This window comes from Panthera pardus, unplaced genomic scaffold (assembly GCF_024362965.1).
Source record: "Panthera pardus isolate Hobbes unplaced genomic scaffold, ASM2436296v1 HiC_scaffold_17, whole genome shotgun sequence".
Lineage (NCBI taxonomy): Eukaryota > Metazoa > Chordata > Mammalia > Carnivora > Felidae > Panthera > Panthera pardus.
The window spans coordinates 136,633,164-136,652,530 of NW_026526732.1; the positions used below are offsets into that span (position 1 = coordinate 136,633,164).

Here is a 19,367-nt window from a genome sequence, read left to right on the forward strand (position 1 = left end):
CCCAGGTGAGATGTGACTCCACAGTTGTGACAGTCATTTTCCTCCCACACAGCTGTGCGCTGGGCTTGCCAGCCCTTTCCTTCCATTGCTCCCCTGAGCCAACCCCCCCGAACGCACGTACCCACCAGACGTGACTGGTCTCCAGCAACACTGCAGTTCTGGGACAGCTGCCTTGCTTGTATCTCACCTACATGAGACAATTTTAATCCAGAGTTGCAAAGAAGTCATCAGGAGGCATAAAGAGTCTCAAAAATCGGGGAAATGGAGAAAGCGCTAGAAATTCGTGACACTCATCAAATACCAAGTTAGTGCTCTTTGCCGTCAGCAAATCTCTCACAAAAGACATACGTATTTATAGAACACTGTTCTTCCTACAGCACCTCCCACTTCAAAAGTGATGCTTCAAATTGTGGCATAAGATATTGCTAAACAACCACGTCTGCGTCCAATAGCTTTGGGGGAGGTTATAAAACAGATAAGCAGCTCTCCTGGAGACATAACATAGCAAAACCCTAGTCATACCACTGGGGGGGGAACAAAACCCTGAAATTTACCCTACCCATCTTAAAATGGGAGTCTCTCAGGGAAAGGAGGAAAAAAAAGAACAGTTTCTGGCTTCCTTAAATATCTCCCTGTATTTAATTTCACTGAAAACCACGCTCCTGGCCCCACTCTGCCTGCAGCCTTCTCATTACCTCCAGCAATTTACATCGCATCTTTTTTGAACTCTGGATTCCCGGACAGAGTTGAGTGTGGTGCGGCAAATTAGTGAATCATAAAAATTAGAACTGGAAGAGGGCTCTGGGGTCGCAGGGTTATCCTCCGCCAATTCTAGATGGTTCTCTGTGGTTTATTCCTGAGTGCTTTGTTCAAACTGCTTTAAAGTCCACAATACATCCCACAGTTGGTGGCGGGGGGTGGGGGGGGGTGGTGGGGAGAGAACAACAAGGACAAAAATGTGTCTTGCCCATCCATTTCCCTAGCCAGCCCAACCCAGGAGGGAGAAGCCTGGGGCCACCGGGAGAAGGGGGGATGAATCATGGGATATGAGGGCTGGAAGGGACTTCAGAGGGCATCTCATCCAACATCAAATTGTACAAATAAGGAAAATGAAATTCAGGAGTCGAATGCTCAAGCCCACAAGGATTACGTGAGACCTTGACAGGAAAAGCAGAGCCTGGCACATCAAAGGTACTCAAAAAATACTGGTTCCATTTCCTTCTTCAGATCATCTTCTGCCTTGTATTAGAGTTGGTTGTATACACACGTTAAACTGCGCCTTATGAACTCCTTGGGGGTGGGCCCTTCATTTGATTTATTTTTATATCCCCACAGTGCTTAGATCAGGGCCTCGGGCATAGGGGATGGCTCAGTTAGTGCTGAATATTGAATGGAGTTGAATGAACTTACTACAAAAATGGCCTTTCTCTCTTACACAAATCTCACTAGCTTGTGCCCGTGTGTGTTCCTGCCCACACCTTCCAGACCTAGCAACAATGAGTGTACCTACACTACGGGAAAGCAGGTCTAGGGTCAATGTGAGCAGAGCTTTCTATGGACCACACCCGAAATGGACAGGGGTGCTGTGGGAGGGTGTCAGGCAAAGCTAGAAACTGGGCAGAGACGTAAAGGAGGGGACTCCGGTTTAGAGTGTTGACCTCTGAGGTCCCATCCCACCTTCAAGCTTTTAGACTCTATGATATGAAAGAGCTTTATGTCCAAATGCACATAAGGTTTCAACTAGTTGAATCCCTTAAAAGTCAAAACTCTCTCAAGACAGATCCCCATAGTGTCTCACCCTTATAAATCAAAGACATCAAAATATGGCTCCAAACCGTGGACACGAGGAAAGAGTTGTCCCCAAAGTTTTCTCCCAAATGCGCCTCTTGATCTAGCTCAGAGACTTCAAAAGTTATCCCTTAATACACTTTTTAAGACCTCATTTAACATAGTCTAAAGTGGAATTAGTTCTGTGAGTTAGTTTGGCAGAGAGATGAAATCACATCAAATCCATATTCATTATAGACATCCCAGATGTCATCTACGAGGATGGATGGGGGCTCTGGTGTGGGAGAAAGGGTACTGCAAGAGAAAAACTCCAGGGTTTACAGAGACCTGTCTGCTGCCTTCCTGTTTCACCTCCTTTTAATTGATTCATCCCCAAACGCTGGGCAGCCAGGGAAGCTCATCCGTTCCAGCTGAAACCGTTCCGTGCCTAATACCTCTCTTCCCACTCTTCATACAAGCCAGTCATGCCGAAATAGTCCTTTCAAAACACTTTAAAATTCTTATGTGTTGTTTTTTAAAATTAACTTATTTAAAACTGGGAGTGCCACTAGAGAAAAATTAGTGTAGATAAGTAACAGAGAAACTCCTACCTCCTGGAAAGAATTGTTATGAATACCTAGTAGATAAGCTTTAAAGCCTTCTTTCTCCCTCTTGGTCCTTTAGAGCAATGGGAGAGAGGGTAGTTAGAGAATAACTTTATTACCAAGACTCCACTGAGAGTCAGCTCTACCTTCTAGGTCTTAACCACAATCTTGATCACATAGAAAAACCGAGAGTAGGGGTGTGTGGAAAAAACGTACAGAAATGATGCAGGCTGTTTCAAACAAAACATCCTCCCGTGTCTTGAGAGTGGGGGAGGAAAGAGCGACAGGGGACAGTCTTTTACCCTATATTATTCAGACTTGCAATCATTATATTCATACATACCATTTACTGAACATTTACAATATGCTGGGCATCCTTCATCTTACTGAGTTGACATCTCCTAGAGCCTTCTCAAGGGTATATTGGTAACGTTTTAACAAATAGCAACTTTGGGGGTAAAGCCCTGACTGGTAGCATTTGCCATTTTCTGTGGTAGAAATACCAATTCAAGCTATGACTCAGAGTTGGAAAGAGAGGCTAAGGAGCACAGCATCATATAGTGTTTCTACCACTCAGGTATAATAGTCATAAGTAACCTCAAGAACGTGGATAATAGTGAAATGTAGTGACGTAATTAGGAGTGGTGAGTTCTGTGTATTTGTTACTAATGTTTTTAATGTAATGCACTCAATGCAAAGTTACAGGCTTAATTTTTATTAAAGGCTGTGTTTAACAACTAGCTTGCAAAATTCCTAAAAAGTAATGGACCGGTCCTCGTGAGCCAGCATTTTTAGCTCCCACACACCACAAAACTTTCCTCACCCACTCTTGCTCGCCATGCCGTGTGAGTAGAACCTGATTCAGGAACTTTTGTTTGACCTGGATTTGGGTTTTGTTTTTATATCTTCTGTCTTCAAGACATTCTCCTGCTCCTCGTCTTCTGATCTTGGCTTCCCAGCAATGGGAGAGGCTGGGGTGGGGAGGGGAAACTAGTCCAGAGGGAAGGGATTTTCCATTAATAGAGATTGGAAGGAAGGGATAGCATTAAATCAAGCAATGAAAGAAAGGCATGTTCAAAGGCCAGGCCGTCCGACACGGTAGGTAACAACCACATGTGCCTACTGAGCATTTGAACTGTGGGTAGTTTGAATTGAGATATTCTAAAATTGTAAAATATGAATAGGATTTTGAAGATATAGTCCAAACAATATAAAGTATCTCATCATATATTTCATGCTGATAATAATTTCATGCTGATTATACATCGGATGCTAATATTTTATGTTGAGTTAAATAAAATATAAAACTAATTACCCCTGTTTTTAAAACTTTTTTTAAATACACCTACTTGCATTGTTCTCTGTTGGATACCACTGTTCTAGAGAGTTACCCAGAATCAAGGATAACCTTTGCTGGAGATGGCATTTCAGATTATTTAGTCCCAAATTTCTCAAGCTGGAGGTATAGTCTCTGAAACTTACTGGCTACAAAGGTTGACTCCCTCAGAATCTTTACAGGAATTCAGGCTGACCCTGACCTATTTAGTGCTGATTATTAGGCATAGTGTGAACAAGAGCTAGCACGTGCTAGTACAACACCAACAGCACGCAGCTGTGCCTTCACACCTTCCGAATTCCTTATTGCTTTACTGATCCTGAGCCCAGCAGCATTCAACTGGGTCTAAAGAAAACTCTGAAGACAGCTGGAGTCAAGTGATATCCCCGAGTGGTTACTAAGCACTTGCTATGTGCTAACTGCGTCTATGACAGAGAAAGGCTCAGGAGCACGAAAGAAACAGATCCACAGATATATGGCCAATTGTTATCTGACGTCGGTGCAAAGGCATTTGGGGGGAAAGCGGAATTCTTTCCAACAACCGTTGCTAGAATAATTAGGTAGTCATATGCTAAAAAATGAACATTTATCCATCTTTCACACGGCATCCAAACATTAAATCAACATGGATCATAGACCTAAAACCTAAAACGATAAAACATTTGAAGTAAACATGAGTAAACATGAGGGAATATATTTATAACCTTGGGTTAGGCAAAGATTTCTTATGTAGATACCAAAAGTCCATCCACAAACAAACATAACAAAAATTATAGATTTGATTTGATCAAAACTAAGAACTTCTGCTCTCCTAAAGCCACCATTTTAAAAAATGGAAAAGCCAGGCTCCTGACTAGGAGGAAATACTTGAAAAAAAATCATCTGATAAAGGACTTGTATCTACCATGTATAAAGCGCTCTCAAAACTTAATAGTGACAAAGCAAACAACCCAACACAAAAATGGGCAAATGATTCAAACGGACACTTCAGCAAAAGGGATAAATAGATGAAAAGGTGCTCAACATCATTAGTTACGAGGAAAATGCAATTTAAAACCATAATGAGATACCACTAACCACTACATACCTATTAGAATGTCTAAAACAAAAGGACTGACCGTAACAAGCGTTGTCGAGAGTGTGGAACAGAGAAGCTAAAATGATGCAACCACTTTGGAAAGCAATTTGGCACTTTTTAAAAAAGTTAAACATTCACCTACTATAGAATCCATCCCATTCCTAGGCATTTACCCAATAAAAATGAAAGTATGTGCCTGTACAAAGACCTGTATATGAATGTTTTTGCAGCTTTGTTTGTTATAGCCAAAAACTGAAAACAACTTAAACGTTCACCTACTGAATAAATAAATAGATGTCTCATATCCATACAATGGAATACTACTTACCAATAAAAAGGAATTAAGTAAATATATGCAGCTATATGTGTGTGTGTGTGCGCGTGTGTATACACAACAATGTGGTTGAATGTCTGAATAATTGCACTAAAGAAGCCAGACCAAAAAAAAAAAAAAAAATAGAGTACATATTGTAGGATTCCATTTATGTAAAATTCTAGAAAATTCTAACTAATCTATAGTGACAGAAAGCAGATCAGTGCTTGCTTGGGAATGAGGGAGATGGGGAGGGCCATGAGAAAGGAATGATAAAGGGGCACAAAGAAACTTTTTGGTGTGATGGATATATTCATTAGCTTAATTGTGGTGGTGTTTCCATCAATGTATAACATATGTCAAAATTTATCAAATCACACACATTAAACATGTGGGTTTTTTTTTGTCAATTATACCTAAGGAGAAGTGGAGGGGATGAGAAGGAGAAGGAGGAGAGGAAGAAGAGGAGGAAGGAAGTGCAAGGCATGGCCCCTGCCCTTAGGGAACTTGCAGTAGAAATTGTACGGTCAAGATTCACCATGGTTTCCCCTGCAAACCAATGAATGGACCAATGAAGCTCCAGAGCTTCTAGAGAACAGGGGCTTAAGAATGACACCGATGGATGAAAACGGTGTAGGGTACTTCCAGTCACTTATCTTGAAACTGAGTTTATATAGAAAACTGTTGGGTTTTTGTGTTTATTTGTTTGATTGATTGCTTTGTGGTTGCTCATGGAGATTATGGGAGGGAGGCTAATCTCTCCTTGTGCCTCCCCATTAGGCTCTGCTGGGGCTGTTAACTCTGCAAGAATCCTAACAAGTAAACAAGATGGATTCCTTTTAGGATCTGGTCCCATACGGGGTCCCAAACCCAGGGGCAGCCCCCAGCAGCCTTCCCACCTCTGTCTAGCATTCTCCTGCCCTGTCCTAGTTTCATTCCCTCCTGCTACCTTGTCCCAGTGTCTGCTGATGAGCTCTGTTCTCAGTTACTCTCACGGAGGAATTGGTGCCTGGAAAATGCTTGTGTTAATTCTCTCAACAGGACCTACATGTTTATAGATGTACAGAATAAAGACACCCAAAACAATGTATCGCTAGAGGTGACATTTCAGATTCTATTAGGGCTTGTGCGACCTTTCTACCATACGGTACAATTGCCGCAATCTAGAGGATGGGCCTGGACCTTAACTTAGAGCTCCCTGGGTTTTGAGACCGCAGGCTATCCCTGAAAGACAAGCCCTCTGGAGTCTGACTCACCCAGGGCTGACTGAGTCCCAAGTCAGAACTGGGTCAGAGACACAAGACAACAACATTGTGTCTAGGGTCATTTTACCTGTTCTTTAACTCTTTGGAACACTTAACAGAGGATCAGGAAATCACAGTAAAAGTATTCTCGCCCAACTACCTCCTTGACGCGTCAATCTCTGCTGTGACATCCCTGAGATGTGGCTGTCTGGGCTTCGCCTGAATGCTCCCAGTGACAGCTTTATCTTAAAACAAGCTTTAATTGTTAGAAAGTCCTTCCTTATATGTGCAGCTGTGGAAAAGAATGAGGAAATTCTCTTTGTACCAATGTGGACAAATTTCCAAGATATACTATCAAGCAAAAAAAAAAAAAAAACCCACAAAAACTGGTGCTGAACAGTGTGTATAATATACTAACTTGGGGCACCCGGGTGGCTCAGTCGGTTGAGCTTCCAACTCTTGAGTTTGGCTCAGGTCATGATCTCATGGTTGTGAGATCGAGTCCCGCATGGAGGGTGGAGTCTGCTTCGGAAACTCTCTCTCCCTCTCTCCCTGCCCTCCTCCGCTCATGTTCTCTCTCTTTCTCTCTCAAAATAAATAATTAAAAAAAAAAATACACTAACTTGGAGGCATTTTAAAATGAGAAAAATAAGCATTGATATTTATGTCTGCTTATATGTATATTAAGAAAACCTAAAAGAACACACAAGAAGCTTTTTTAAATAATGGGTATTTGTGCGGGAAAAGGGAGAACGAAGCAGAGTGACGAGAGCTCATACGTACCTAAGCTTACTGCATGCCCGGAACTATTCTAAGTACTTTACACACAGGAACTCATTTAATCTTCACAACAACCTGACATCATTATCCCCATTTTTCAGATGAAGAAGCTGAGGCTCAGAGAGGGTAAGCAACTTGTGTGAGGTCACACAGCTAGCAAGCAGCAGGGCTGGGATACAAACCCCGGTAGCATGGCTTCAGGGATCATGTTTGTAAGAAGCATGCCACACTGTCCCTACCAGAGTACAAGGATGCAAGCAAGGGGGGGCTTGTCCCTGTATTTGTATTTATTTTTATACTGTTTTTTTTTTTTTTTTCAGTTTGGTTGGTTGGTTGGTTGGTTGGCTGGCTTGGTTTTGAACCATGTGGATATATTATATAATAAACACAGCTGTCTCCGGTTGCCATAAAGTGGCAATGTTTGATGCAGTGGGGAAGAGTGGGCAGTTTGGGATAAAAAGGAACGGAATTTCTTCCTTACGCTGAACAAAAATTCTCCTTTCCTGAAGCCTTTTTGCTTTTTTGTCCTGGGTTGGCTCTCTGGGCAACTATTTATCAGATCCTGCTAAATGGACCCTTTCCCAGAGATGGGAAAGAACATTCACAATTCTTTCTAAATGTCCCTAGATGTCCTGGGCTTCCATATCCTTTGCCATGCCGGTTGGTCTTTCCCAAACAACTCTAGGTTATCACTGTTCTCTTAAGGGTGAGGCCACAAACAGAAGCCAGTTCTCCAGCAGTGGTCTGGCCAGTATGATTACCACCTCCCATGTTTGGAGAACTATATTTCTACTATTGCGACCAATGTTTACATTTGTGCTTTTGGAATCCTCATTTCTCCATTGCAATTGTAGATCTACAGAATGACGAACATTTATTTATTTCTCTTACTCAACTCTTCCCGATTCCTGACTAGCATAGCTGTTTTCTGAGTCCGGGTCTAGAATGTTAGATCTCTCCCTGTTAAACTTTATTTTGTTAGTTTGTTTGACCTATTAGTCCAGCCTGCCTCAGTTGGATGCTGTCTCGGTTTCCGAAGATGGTCAAGCTCCCCACCCAAGCTTGTCACGTACGACGGGTTTCCACTTGGCAGAGATGGAAACTTTGTCGCCGAGAGGGATCTGACTCCCTAAGGTGTCACAAACTGTTCGTGCCAGGGAGATGAATGAACCAAAGGCTCCTGATCTCCCATCAGGGCCCATTCCAGGAAGCCCTGGTGTCCCAGCCCCGTGCCTTCCAGAAGATCTCCATCCTGCAGGCATCACGCAGCCCCTGGCTGGGTGCTGCCTCCTCTCTAGTGCCTCCAACAGGAATCAGGAAAGAGTGCACTCAGGTAGTCCCATGACTGAGGGTTGCAGTTGAGAAGAGAAGGCCGTCATGTGCATGGCACATGTTCAAAGTTGGCTGGTGATTATAGCAGCTTAAAACATCATGTTCTAGATTAGCTGCTTGGGGTGTTCTGAAGCTTGTGCCGAAATCAGAGATGCCGTGGGGATGACATCTTCCTTATCTGTGAAATGATGTGATGTGAAGTTATCCAACAAGCAATCCCCAGAGACCACAAACCAGGGAACTGATCCAGGAATTCCATTCGCCCGCCCGCCGGCCCGCCAGATGTTCAGGTTGAAGAGTGTTTCAATGCTCCGCATGTCTTCTCTCCAAGAGACGAGATCAGGCAGCTATTTCAAAGATGAGTCAAAAAGTATGTATGGCGTGAGGGGGGAGAGGTGCCTACCTAATCCTTAAGCTGGTAGCACGTCTGATTTGGCAAGGCGGTTGGAAAAAGTGAAAACAAGGAAATTCCCCGGGACAAATTAATCTGTGGTCATGAAGACCCCAGAAAACACAGCAGAGAAGATAGAAACCACAGTTGGGCTGATCCAAGTGCTCCAGGACCACCGTCCACGGGAAAAGTCAGGAAAGCACAAGTAGCAATGAGGGAGCCTCAAGAATGAAAAACGCCTTTGAGATGGGGCGATGCCACTAAGACCTGAAGACCAGCCCCCTGTGAAGGTCGTGGTGGGTTTGTTCGATGTGTGGGACACACCTCAATATCTAGAATGAAGAGACCTAGATGTCATCAGAAACTTCGATTTTACTGGATGGAGTGGTATTTACAATGAAATCTTACTAATCTAGCCGTCAAGATTGTGGCCTCCAGTTCTGAGCGAGCCCTACTGCAGGGGCTTCTGGACATTATGGAGCCAACCAGTACCTCTGTTTCCCCATTTGGGTGGTGGCTATTGGGAGGGCAGGAGACGGGATAGAAGAGATGATTAATAATCTCCACCCTGCCCGCTTTCCTGCTGCCCTACAAATACAAAGACGATAACATCGGGACATTGTTCTTCAAGATTACTTCAAGAAAGACAGAGAATAAATAGGAAACTTTGTTATTGCTGTTATGATGAGATTTATAAAACTGCCTATGGGGGTTTGGATTCTGAAATCCTGAAACACAATTTTTTCTCCACTATGTAGCAGTCCTCACCTTGGCAAAACACTTAACAGAAAGTTCCCACGACTCCATCATGGGAAATTAAATCCCCAGGAAAGTAGAAAGGCCTCTAAAGTATGCCCTTCTGACCCCAAACCAAGAGCAGGTTAGTGCGGGAAGATATCTCAAGTATGTTCAGTTGCGAACTGGGTGCAGCTGGCATCTCTTAACGGATAAAACTGGTTCCAAGAATGAGTCATAATGATTATACCCTTGGGACATCATTCATAAATATCATCTGTCCCCAAAGACTTCCAAAACACAGGAGTCATGGCAAAACACACACACATATATACATGTAAGCAAGATTTCTAACAATCAGGCCATTGTTCCCAGCAGAAAAACCAGGCACACCCTTCATCTAAGATAAAAAGAAAATGCAAAAAGCAATCAAATGAAATCTATCTTGCCTAACCTGAAAGACGACAGTTGGATTAAAACATTGTCTATCATCCATTTTCAGCAAGCCACCTTTCTGGGAGCATTTCAGCAAGCAGAACACCTTTTCAGGCCAGCGCCCTCCCCTAAGTGCAAAAGAGCCCCCTGCCACCTGGCCCATGTCCCCCTTTGTAGCCATCCTCCCAATCAGTCTCATCCCCACTCACAGAGCCCAACCTCTGGTTAATTCAACTTCCTTCTCTCCTATAAAATATATTCTCAGAAAAGTAGGTCTTTTTTTTTTTTTTTTCCAATAGGGAATAGAACTTCAGAAATGTTAATTTCAGCATTCCGGGCACCTGCAAGCCCATGAAGGCTGGGTAAGGTGAGGCAAAGGCAACAGGTATAATATTCTCTCCAACTCCCCGAGGAAGAGGCTGCCATCCACCATTTGAAGGGATTCCCTCCGACCTGCCCCTCCATTCCAGCACAGAACAGAAAGTGTCTAAAGGACTAGCCCCACACAAAGGACACTTGGTCCCGCTGTGACATCTTACTCCAAACAAAACTCCCCCAAGGATGCCTTTCTACAGAAAGACCTGGGAAGAGTCAGTAGGCCATATAGTGTAAGGAAGGTACAGCATATATGCATCCTTGCTGAGCCTGCAGCAGTGGGGTAAAGTTGAGAGGTTTCAGACTCAGCCCCCGATCCTTAGTGTCCTTGGTAGGCTCAGGTGTCTTGTGTGTGCCCTAGAGAGATGCACATAGAACTCTGGCCTCACAGCCCCTCTGCACTTCTCCTGTCTCCACTGCATTTCAGGACTTAGGAACTAAATGGGATCCAACTCCCTCAGATGAAAATCAAAAGTGTGGCCATGATCCACACCCTGCTGGAGCACCAATCCTAAGAGAGAAATCGTGTCCCCCACACCCACCCTTTAGAGGGCATTAGACAAAAAACTTCCCATTGGACACACATCTTCTAATTTGCCTACCCAGAAGTCGTCACCCCAAGTGAATTCTACCATTGATTCTACATGTTCAAAACATTCCTGTAAAGAGAAAGATGGAGAAAAGGAGAAAAAAGCAGATGAAGAGAAAGGGAAGGAGGAGGGATGGAGAAGAGACAGAGAGATGGAGAAAGAGGGGGAAAGAGAGGAGGAAGGGAGACCACCAGGGCTGGAAGTCACCTCCTAAAATGAGCCAGGCCAAGCCACTAATCTATTTTTAAATTTCTTCTATGGTTATAGATCTATTCAGTTTTTGTATTTATTCTGAGTCAATTTTGGAAATATGATAGGAAATTGTCTATTTAAATTTTCAAATTTATGGCATAAAATTATCCAAGATAGACCTATATTTATAGTTCTATCCCTTTCTCCATGGTTTATTCATGCCTTCTGTTCTTTCTTGCTTAACTTTGCCACAGATTTGTCTTTCCAAAGGACCAGTTTTTGTCTTTGTCAATCTCCTCTTGAATCTTTGTTTCTAGATGCCTGGGCATACTATTTTTTTTTTCCTTTCTTCCCACTTTCTTTACATTTACTTTTGCATTTCTCCCAACTTCCTAGGTTGAACACTTTCTTTTCTAATGTAAATATTTTTTTCTTTTTCAGTTGTAATGCCCACTCTTACCCAGATGATCACAGACAATATTAAATCTCTCTTGGATCAGTTTCACTTACAAGCATATGAGGAAACGCAGCACTGGCAACAAGCCAGGATCAGACATGTCTCTCCTGTGTGGGTCCTTGTGATAATCCAAGAGCTAGTCTTTGAATTTTTAAGTAAGGGTATTGAAGCTAGAGAGAAGTGGTTTGATAAAGATCAAAATAGCAAGTCAGCAGCAGAGTCAGACCTAGACCCTAGGTCCTCTCTCTCCTTCCTATGCTGTCAACTGGCAAGTGCTGAAGTTATGAACTTCACCTCCAAAGTATTATATTGTCTTTGACTCCACGTTAGTTTCTTCATCTATCAACTGGAAATAAAACCCTTCTTTTGACCATCCTAGATCTCAATCCTAAGAAGAAAAGAGTTGCTTATATTTCAGTTGTGTGTGTATGTGTGTGTGATATTGTTGGTGATCATCATTAAAGATAATCCTTGCACGTAATGGAATCTGGCTGAGGTCAAGATGTCTTGGTTTACCCCATCTGTGATCTCAGCATTTATTACTCAAAATGAGGCCAAAGATGAGTTTCTTACTGAGAAGAGACTTCTGGTCCTTCATATCATGTCAGTGGATACAGCAGGGCTCCATAGGATTTAACAGAAAAAAAGAAGAAATTTTGCTAAGGTTTTGCTACCTTGTTGTCTAGAAGGGCCAGCACGAATGGACTCACATTTATTTGGGACCAGTTCAATGCCAAATACTTCACAGGCTTTTGTCATAGTATAAATATTTGTGGGAAGATTTTTAGTTACCAACTTAATTTCTTTACTTTTTATAGATGTATTCAGATTTTTATTTCTTCTTGAGTTGGTTTTGGTATTATTTCTAAGAATTTATCTATTTCATTGAAGTTGTCTAATTTGTTGGCACAAAATTATGCATAGTATAACCCTTAATTCCTTTACTTTCTGTAAAGTCATTACTAATTTTGCTGATTTGTGTTTTCTCCCTTCATTCCTCGGTCAGTCTAGCTACAGGTTTGTCAGTTTTATTGATCTTTTCAAAGAATCAACTTTTTGTTTCATTAAATTTATCTACTGTTTTTCTATTTTCTACTTCATTCATTTATACGCAATCTTTATTATTGCTTTTCCTCTGCTTGTTCTGAACTTAGTTTACTTTTCATTTTCCAGTTTTTTAATGCATAAGCTAAGGTATTATTTGACATATTCTTTTCAAATATATACACTTAAAGCTATAAATTTCCCTCTAGAAACACTTATGGGTCAGAGGAATAAGGACCTCTAAAACTCACCTCCTCCATAAAAGCAAAAAGAACACTGGCAAATATGTTAAAATCAACTTTGTTTCAGAACTTATAATAATCCAAGAACTATTAATGACTTTTAGGATAAGCTTTCCCATATTTGCAAGAAAGACAGTTAGAATTTTGATAGACATTGCACTGAATCTCTTGATCAGTTAGGGGAGTATTATCATCTTAACAATACTAAGTTTTCCAGTCCATGAACATAGGCTATCTTTCCATTTATTTGGATCTTCTTTAATTTCCTTCAACAACGTTTTTTTTAAGTTTTCAGTACATAAGTCTTGCATTTTCTTGGTTAAATTTATCCCTAAGTACTTTCTTGTTTTTTATTTTATTGTAAATGAAATTATTTTCTTAATTTCATTTTTGATTGTTTATAGCTATATATAGAAATACAATTTATTTTTGTATGTTGATGTTGTATCCTGAAGCATTGATGGATCAGTTTATTAGCTTTAAATTTTTTGTGTGGATTCCTTACAAGTTTCTAAATACAAGAGCATGTCATGTGAAAATACAGATAGTTTATTTTTTCTTTTCCAACTGGGTTGCCTTTTTTTTCTTGCCTAAATGTCCTCGCTGGAACGTCCAGTACAATACTGAATAGAAGTGATGACAACAGACATCCTTGTCTTGTTTTTGACTTTAGGGATAAAACTTTAAGTCTTTCACAATTAAGTTTTATTTTAGCTCAAGGTTTTCCATAGATGCCCTTTATTACTAGGGATGCAAAATGTTGAACCTGCTTTGGAAACTGCTTGATACTTCTTCAAAAAGTTAAACATAGAATTACTATATAACCTAGTAATTCCACTCTTACGTATACATCCAAAATAACTGAAAACACATGTCCACACAAAAACCTATACATGAATGTTCATAGCAGCATTATTCTTAAAAGCCAAAAAGTGGAAACATCCCAAATGTGCATCAACTGATGAATGAATAAACAAAATCTGATATATCCATACAATGCATTATTCAGCCACAAAAAGAAATGAAATACTAACACATGCTACAACATGGATGAATCTTGAAGACATGCAAAGTGAAAGAAGACAGACACAAAAGGCCACATATCATATGATTGTATTTTTTTTTTATTTTTTAATTTTAGACCGAGAAAGAGAGAGTGTGAGTGGAGGAGAAGAGTAGAGAGAGAGAGAATCCAAAGCAGTCTCCATGCTATGTGTAGAGCCTGAGGGTTTGATCCCATCACCCTGGGATCATGACCTGAGCTGAAGTCAGGAGTCAGACACTTAACCAACTGAGCTACCCAGGCACCCCCATATAATTGCATTTTATGTGAAATGTAAAAAGTTTTGTTAGAGATTGGAGGGATGTTTCATACTGATAGTTGGGTCAGTTTACCAGGAAGATATAAAAGTTATAGACCTATGCACACCTAAGAACAGCATCCCAAATATATAAAGAAAACTGATATAATTGAAGGAAGAAATAGATGATTCAACAATTTCAACATTCTTCCTTCACTTCTGTCAGTTTTTTCTTCATATATTTGGGATGCTATTCTTTGGTGTAGATAAGTTTATAACTTTTATATCTTCCTGGAAAACTGACCCAATTATCAGTATGAAAAGTACTTTTTAATAAATTTTTTTTGTTTTAAAGTCTATTTTATCTGGGAATATAGTTGTCATATGATTACTGTTTCTAAGGCATATCTTTTTCCATCCTTTTATTTTCAACTTATTTGTGTCTTTGAATCTAAAGTGCATCTTCTTCTATTTGTTTGGTTTTTTTTTTTAAGTTGATTGAGTGGGGGAGGGGTTGAGATAGAGGAAAAGAGAAACTCCACTTGGCAGTGTGGAGCCCAATGCAAGAACCCATGAACCATAAGATCATGACCTGAGCTGAAACCAAGAATTCGACACTCAACTGACTGAGCCACTCAGGTGCCCCTAACGTGCATCTTTTATAAATAGCACATAGTTGGATCTTGGTTTGTATCCAACAATCTCAGCCTTTTGATAGGAGTGTTTAATCCGTTTACCTCTAATGCAATTACTGACATGCTTAAATTTACGTCTACCATGCTACCTTTTTTCTATAGGTCTCATGCTCTTTTTAATTTATCTGTTCCTCCATTACCATCTTCTTTTGTGTGAAATAGATATTTTCTAGTGCACCATTTCAATTCATTTTTTGGATTTTCAAATTATATTTTAGTGGTTACTCTAGAGATTAGAGTTTAACTCTTAATTTATCATGATCCACTTTGGATTAATACTAACTCAATTCCATACAATATCGAAAGTTTACTCCAATATAACTCCATTACATCCCTCCTCCTTTCTGCTATTCTTGTCATATATATTACATCTTCATATGCTATAGGCCCCCAAAATGCAGCTTTCTAAGTATTGGTTTATGTCATTTTAAATCTCATACAAGAAAAGTAATAGTCTTTTATATTTACCTGCATAACTGCCTTTCCTATGTTCTATATTTCTTCATTCAAGTCACTCTTTTCATTGTTTTCAGCCCAAAGGACTTTCTTTAATGTTTCTTATAAGGCAGATTTGCTAGAAATGAATTCTGTCAGTATTTACCCGGAAAGGTGTTTAATTCACCTTCACTTTTGAAAGACAGTTTTGTTGAATATAATAGTCTTGGTTGACTTTTTTTTTTTCCTTCCAGCACCTTGAATATGTGATCCACTGCCTTCTGAATTTCAATGTTTCCGATGGAAATTCAGCTTTAATCATATTGTTATTCCTTGTCTGTGCTGTTTTGTTTTCTCTTGCCGCTTTCAAGATTTCACTTTGTCTCTTTGAATAGTTGTATCATGATGTGTCTATGTGCAACTCTTTTTTCTATACTACTTGAGTTTGTTGAGCTTCTTAGATGTTTAAATTAATATTTTTAAATCAAGTTCTTGGACTTCACAGTCATTATTTCTTTCAATGCTTTTTCCGCTTCTTTTCTCTTGTTTCTTCTGTGACTCATACTACACATATGTTGGTAGGCTTAATGATGTCCCACAGATGTGAGGTTCTGTTCATTTTTGTCATGCTATTTTCTTTCCGTTACTCAGATTGAATTATTTCTATCAAACTATCTTTAAGTTTGCTGATTCTTTCTCCTGTTATCTCACACCTGCTTTTGAAGGACTCTAGTAAATTTTCACTTAATTTTTTGTACTTTTTGACTCTAGCATTTCAGTTTGGTTCTTTTTATATTTTTCTCTTTATTGATATTCTCTATTTGATATGTCATCATCATAATTTCCTTTAATTCTTTAAACATAGTTTCTTTTGGTTCTTTGAGTGTTTATAATTTCTGTTTTGAAGTCTTTGTCTGCTAAGTCCAAAACCTAGATTTCCTAAAAGATAACTTATTTTAGCTGCCTTTTTTTTTTTCCTATGTAGGGGTCATACTTTCCTATTTCTTTGCATGTCTTATAATTATTTTGTTGAAAACTGAACATTTAATTTAATATATTGTAGCACCTCTGGATTCTGATTTGCCCTCCCCAAGGGTTGTTGCTGCTGTTTTGTTTGTTTGTTTGTTTGCTTGCTTGCTTTGCTTGCTTCTTTATACTAATTCTATGAAGTCTGTCTCCCTGTAGTATGTGGCCACTGATATATCTGTTCAAGTGTTTGGGGGTTTTTCCCCTCCTTTAAAAAAATCTGGTTTCCTACACCTTATGTTCAGCCAGAGATGTATGGATAGTGGGTCACTCCTGAGGATGTGCACAGCTTTACATCTCTGTGCAGCCTTCCAGACCTCCAAGGGTGTTATCAATATCCACCATGGCTATTTCGCTCCTTGGATCGCCCTGTTCATTTTGGGGAAAACTTCCAATCTGTTGCTTTCCCCAGTCAGGATTGCAACCTCAGGATGGCTGTAATGTTGGCCTTCCCTACTCATTTGCCACCAAGATGGTTTCCATACTGTTTCCATTGTGTCGCACTGTGCTCCAAAACAATTCCACCTCCTTTAGCAGCCAACACTCTGGCTTTCATGGTTTTTTTTTTTTGGTTTTTTTTGGGGGTTTTTTTTTGCCTGGAAGAACTATTGTTCTGGTGTAACTGGTTAGGGAGTGGGGGATAGGAGAAGCCCCAGTCTAAAGTGCCATAGACCCCTTTGTTCTTAACCAGAGTTCAGTAATTTGTATTGAATAAATACTTTTCAATTTGTTGTATGTCTTTAGTTGATTTTTCCAAGTTCTAAACGGTGTTTGCGATAATTTTCCCCCAGTTTTAAGAAGAGTGTTTGACAAGCTTCTTCATCCACCATTGCAAAAGTTCCACGAGTCTCCATACTATATCTCATGTAATCTTCACAGACTATCAGGTAATGTTATTATTATTTCCAGTTTATTCATGAGGAAAATGAGATTCAGAAGGGATATATAACTTCCTGAAAGCCATGACTCATATTTCTCAAAGGTAGTACCCTGTTTTGAGGGTTTTCCACCTGGATCTGAGTCTTCCCTGATTTGTTATTGTTGTTGTTTTAAACGTGTATTTATTTATTTATTTATTTAAATATAATTTATTGTCAAATTGGCTTCCATACAACACCCAGTGCTCATCCCAACAAGTGCCTTCCTCAATGCCCATCACCCATTTTCCCTGCCCCCCACCCCCTGTCCACTTTCAGTTTGTTCTTTGTTATTTAAGAGTCTCATGGTTTGCCTCCCTCCCTCTCTGTTTGTATACATTTTTTCACCCTTCCTTCCCCCATTATCTTCTGTTAAGTTTCTCAAGATCCACATATGAGTGAAAACATATGATATCTGTTCTTCTCGGACTGACTTATTTCATTCAGCATAATACCTTCCAGTTCCATCCACATTGCTGCAAATGGCATGATTTCATTCTTTCTCGGTGCCATGTACTATTCCATTGTGTATATAAACCACATCTTCTTTATCCATTCATCAGTTGATAGACATTTAGGCTCTCTCCATGATTTGGCTATTGCTGAAAGTGCTGCTATAAACATTGGGATATATGTGCCCCTATGCATCAACATCCCTGTATCCCTTGGGTAAATTCCTAGTAGTGCTATTGCTGGGTTCCCTAATTCTTTAAAGACACCGGATTCTTTAAAGATGCCAGAAATTTGAATAACCTCATACATCTTGCAAAATAAAATTAAGAGTCAACACTATTATCTTGGTAGCTCAGGTAATGTTGTCTATTTTGGTCATGATACAGAGAGAAATTGTTTTTATTATGTACAACCCATATTCCAGGTGCCAAGTAATTTGCTACCATATTTCAAATCTAATCCTCATAATAGTGCTGGGAAGGAGAGAAGCCTAGCCATGCCCATTCTGAAGATGTGGAAACTGAGGCTCAGAAACATCTCTGTTTTTAAAGGGTGAAGGTAGGATCCAAACACATACTTCAGACTCTGAGGCCTAGTATCAGATATAGTTCAATGTCTTCCTTCAACTGGGTTGTCATGCAACTAAAATAAAGTGGGGAATGTGGAAAGAGCCCTGGGAAAATTCATAAGAATAATGAAAGATGTAGAAATATGTATCAAGAGAGAAAACTTTAATATTCGGGATTATTTGATCTAGAAAGGAGCTAAAATAACATTTAATGTGTGAAGTAATATCAAGGTTTGCTAATAAGCACTAGATTATTATTTTCACTGAAGGAAAAAAGCAAAATGAAACAACAGGAAGTGCATTTCTATTTCATCAGGAAAATCCTGCCTCTTTCAAGGGTTCGTGAGATGTTAAAGTCTGTTGCCCAAAAGGTTACTCATTCTGCAGTAACTACTTGTTTTTCAAGTCTCCTTTCAAGTCCCAGGGCAAGGGGTGACTTCCCAAGATTCTTTCAGGCCTGCCTGCACTTCCCAAATTAGAATGACAGGGTCTCCATCCAACTCCACCAGTGCCTGGGTTCCATACGCTGCTTATCTCTGATGCTTCTACATCTCTCTCTGGTTCACGTAACTGGTTAAAGCAAGACTCTTGCATGATACACCCTCCAGGCAGGGCCAAATCCCTATTTCCAGGAAATAGGCCACTATCGTGTGAGTTCTAATACAGAAGCATGTAAAAGGTCCACCTGCTCCAGCATATTTCTTTCTGACTGTCTGCCATGAAAATCCTCCACTGGATTTAAAACACTAAAGAAGGGCACAGTCACCTGACATGTGCCCGATAAAACACATGCATCATCTTGGGCAACCTATTTAAGTAGATGTGCACATCAGATTGGCTAATCATTCCTCTAGAAGAGAGGATGACCCTGAAACAATACCAAGTTATATCAGGGAAAGTTCAGTTTGTGGACAAAAAGGGGGAGAGGCTGAGATTTTTGCCTTGGTGGAGAAGTGAGTCCGTAGGTACTGAGAAAGGAAAAGCCCAATGGGTAGGAGGGCTAGTTCACATTCAGAGAGTACCAGTGCAGGCCAGTGACATGAAACACTTGTCCTT

At 40.2% G+C, this 19,367-nt stretch overlaps 1 protein-coding gene across 5 annotated transcripts in view; it reads right to left on the reverse strand.

Annotated features, from left to right (window-relative positions):
* Positions 1–19,367, reverse strand: part of RUNX2 (RUNX family transcription factor 2) — a 326,738-nt gene that overhangs the window by 39,971 nt on the left and 267,400 nt on the right. Inside the window, exon 8 of one of the 5 annotated variants that reach the window (XM_053904964.1) lies at positions 8,475–8,633. The exons of the other annotated variants lie outside the window; for them this stretch is intronic. Within the exon in view, the coding sequence (XP_053760939.1) occupies positions 8,560–8,633 (74 nt within the window). The 3' untranslated portion in view covers positions 8,475–8,559. Of the gene's footprint in view, positions 1–8,474; positions 8,634–19,367 lie in introns of those variants that run through there. 5 annotated transcript variants of the gene reach the window in all.